General features: G+C 36.8%; 1 protein-coding gene across 1 annotated transcript; it reads left to right on the plus strand.

The window, feature by feature from the left end:
- The first annotated feature begins 517 nt into the window (after positions 1-517).
- Positions 518-1,465, plus strand: LOC143668725 (olfactory receptor 5V1-like). The gene has a single exon (XM_077143280.1). It carries the CDS (start codon positions 518-520, stop codon positions 1,463-1,465), a length of 948 nt encoding a protein of 315 aa, XP_076999395.1.
- Positions 1,466-4,060: the final 2,595 nt, after the last annotated feature.

A 4,060-nucleotide genomic window follows, 5' to 3' on the forward strand; every position in this document is an offset into this window, starting at 1 on the left:
TACCTTGTACTCTTTCATTTAAGCACCAGCCAATTAAATCAAGCATCATTCATTACAGCAAGCACGCCTCTTAGCCTACTGCAGGTGTAATGAGCAACAGATGAGGTTCACGTACCATTGGCTCATGTCCACAGCAACAGAACTAGGCACACTCACCTGGCCAAATTGACAAATGACTCTAGCTACCACAGGTGCCTGAGGAGACGTGTGGGATGCACCATCAGCTTTCACTGAATTGACTTCCCAAATGCTCCTGAAGAATCAACGGTTTCGATATGAAGGTTAAATTTTAAAGTTTCAAACGAGGATGATTCTTTTAATCATTATCACAAATGCCTGAGATGTTTTAATCAGTTGTTCTAATACCTGAAATCTGTAATTCAAATTGGGCTAACACAATTCCTCAACCACATTGGAACCATTTGTCAAGTGTTTCCTTCACTTAGCTCCTAAGTTTTTATCCTTACCTGTACTTGTTGACTTTCTTTTCTCCAGAAAGACGCCTGGGAGACTGGAGATGGATATCTACAACAGCACCTCCGTGAAGGAGTTTGTCCTCACAGGGCTCTCTCATCTCCCTGAGGTGCGCTATCCTCTTTTTGTGGCTTTTGCTGTCATCTATCAGGTCACCTTACTGGGAAATGGGGCCATTCTTCTCGCCATCGGGACTGAGAAGAAACTGCACACACCCATGTATTACTTTCTGGCAAATTTGTCCCTCTTAGACATATTCTGCCCCTCGACTACTGTTCCCAAGATGCTTGAGATTCTCCTGACTGAGAAGCAAAGCATTTCTTTTGTTGGGTGTGCTTTGCAGCTTTACTTTTTGGTGGCCCTGGCAGGGACAGAGGTCTTCCTGCTCTCTGTCATGGCTTATGACCGGTATGCGGCCATCTGCTGCCCCCTCCGCTATGCCCTGATCATGACTAAGGAACGCTGTGCCCAGCTGATGGCGGGGACCTGGGCAGCAGGGTTTCTTAATTCCCTTCTGCATACAGTGTTGACATTTCGCCTGTCTTTCTGTAAATCCAATCGGGTGAATCAGTATTATTGTGACATCCCACCGGTGGTGGCCCTCTCCTGCTCTTCCAGGTTTGTGGCAGAGATTGTTATTTTAGTGGCAGGGTGTGTTTTGGGAGTCCCAGCCTTTTTGAACACTGTCATTTCTTACATTTACATCGTATCCACCATCCTAAAGATCCAGTCAGCCCAAGGGAAGCACAAAGCTTTCTCTACATGTGCTTCTCACCTCCTTGTAGTCTGCCTGTTTTATGGAACAACAATATTTACCTACATCCGCCCCCCCTCCAGTCAACACTCCCCGGCCAGAGACAGGCTCATAGCAATGCTGTATGGGGTTATTACCCCAATGCTAAACCCCATTATCTACAGCTTGAGAAACATGGAAGTTAGAGGAGCACTCAAAAATGTTTTATGTCATAAAACATGTTTAAAGCTCACATAAAATTGACCCATTTAGTTTGTGTGCCACTGATATTGAATTCATAGGGAGAATTTTTTTTTTAAATCATAGAAAAATCACTACATCTCTATATCTATCAATATAAATTCAAGTTCCCAAGAATATTCAGAAATCACACACTCACGTGCACATGCAGACATATACCTAGAGTTACGTCTGTGCATAACTTTACCTCTATCTATTGGGAATGGAAAATATTATCACCCAAGATGGACCACAGCCATTTCTATGACAATACCTATATCAATCTATATCTGTATTGGTATTTGTCATCTATATCATTTGATTGTTTATATCATTTACATCTATATGTGTTTATATTTATCTATATCAAATTATGTGTAGATAATAATCTTTCTTCATTTTAATTGCCTACTTATCTATCCTCAAATGCCTCAACTTTATCATTATATTCTTCCCTTTCTATCCCCTTGTTTCCACTTGTATTTATCCACATTTCATGATTTTCAGTGAACACATCCAGTCTCATAGCCACCTGTTTCTTCAAATACAACACTTATTTGCTCTATTTCCCATCTTAGATATCAAATTCATTTTAGTATATATAATTATTATATTGATATTAACATGATCAAAACAAAAATTATCATCTGCCAACATTCACACACAGTCACAACATTTTTTATCAGATACCCTGTATTTTCTTGTTTCTCCTTTTCCAAGTATTTTGATAAAATCACTGAAATTACCCTCTGCTTTGTCTTGAAGTTCATCACTTGTATTCAGTGTGACTAGAAACCTCTCATTTCTGACTGTGGATTACCCACCATTCTCATTTGATTTTCTAGTCCTGTCACCTCTATAAATTCAAAATCTACTTTCTGGACCACTGCCTATATGATTCTACTATTTAAGACAGCAACAATGTGTAATTTTATCTCTAATATATGCCAAGCCTGAAGAATAAATATTCTTACTGCTTCCTAAAAATAGTGCCCAGTCTGGGCAATCACATTCATTTGTGTTCTGTTAAAACAGGCAATATCCACCTACTCTTCATTTCCTGATTATTCACCTTGTGGCACTCAAACCCTCTCTTTTTCTCTTAACCACATTCTGTTCTTCTTTTATGACACAGTGCAGTTCTTATATTACTCAAAGATGTACTGTGCTCTCCTCCTCTGATATTTGAGTCATTTCTGAAGCTTCATAATGTAATAGCCATATCATGTGTAGCTTTGCCTCAAATGCTAGGGGCAATAAAAACTTTGACCTGCCATGCTTTGTGATCAAGTACATTTTCCAAAGCAATATCCCAATGTGTATCTTCAAAAATTTTTGAGGGTTTCCTAATAATTGTTGATCAAATATCTTTTACTGAGTGATTGACAGAGTGGAAAAATCCCTGTAGGCTTGAAGAAAAAAATGAAATCATAGTCATACATATTGATATTTTGTTTTATGCTTTCATTTTATTTTCTACAGATGTTTAAATGTAACATGTAAGAATCAAGTAAAGTTCTCATTGTATAGCTCACTATGGAATTTGTTCAATCAAATAGATAAAATTGAGGAAGAGCTTAAAAACCAATTGTTCAGGGTGGTGTGATGGTGGCTCGGTGGCAGAATTCTCGACTGCCATGCCAGAGACCTGGGTTCAATTCCTGGCTCCTGCCCATGTGAAAGAAAGAAATTGTTCAGCTTAGATACCTGAAACTCAAATATTTATTTTATATTTCATCACTAATTTTAATGAGTTTTCTTTAATTAGAGAAGTGGTGGGTTTACAGTACAATCACACATAAAATATAAGAGTAGGATATACTACCATATAATATCTTGTATTGGCATGCAACATTTGTTAGTTGATGACAGCACATTTTAATAATTGTAATATTAACTATGATCCATGGTTTAACGTAGAGATCTTTGTTATATAATGCAGCTGTAAGGATTTTTAAAAATGCTTCTTAAAATTCTGTTATAATATATAAATCTGACATTTCCTCATATAATCACAGTCAGATATATATTGCAGTGCTGTTAATTATATTCACAAAGTAAACTGAATGTTATAATGGTGTTATATCTGCATTACTCAAGACACTATAAAACCTAAATTTTTAATCAGAAATAGGGCATTTTTCATTAACTGAGACAGAAGTTAAGTCTTGATATGGCCAAGATCAGAAGAGATTGTATGAAAATGTGAAATAAATATATTGTAGCATTTTATATACTTTCTATAGCACAGATTTTAGTTGAATAGTAATATTTCTAAAATAATAAATTTGATCAATCATGGTAATTCTAAGAATTCTAAGAATTCTTAATTCTTATTAAGTAAGAAAGATGTCCTTGAAATACAAGTAGAGGGGATTTTTTTTCATTGAAATATGAGTAAAACCAGGATTTCTCTCTGGTTCCATGCTGATATATATATGGGGAAAACTGTACAGAACTTGAGATCTTAAAATCATGATCTATTTAAGCTAAATGAGATTGGTGAGATGGACATGAACTAAAATTATATTGGTCACCTGACATCCATAAGCCCCTTTACTGACTGATGGGCCTCAGGTGTCAGGTATGTTTCCTCAGGGGAGGTGTTTGCTG

This window comes from Tamandua tetradactyla, chromosome 25, assembly GCF_023851605.1.
Source record: "Tamandua tetradactyla isolate mTamTet1 chromosome 25, mTamTet1.pri, whole genome shotgun sequence".
Lineage (NCBI taxonomy): Eukaryota > Metazoa > Chordata > Mammalia > Pilosa > Myrmecophagidae > Tamandua > Tamandua tetradactyla.

Bases quoted from the DNA above. Each gene is read 5' to 3' on its own strand.
- LOC143668725 (XM_077143280.1), top strand. From the start codon at position 518: ATGGATATCTACAACAGCACCTCCGTGAAGGAGTTTGTCCTCACAGGG.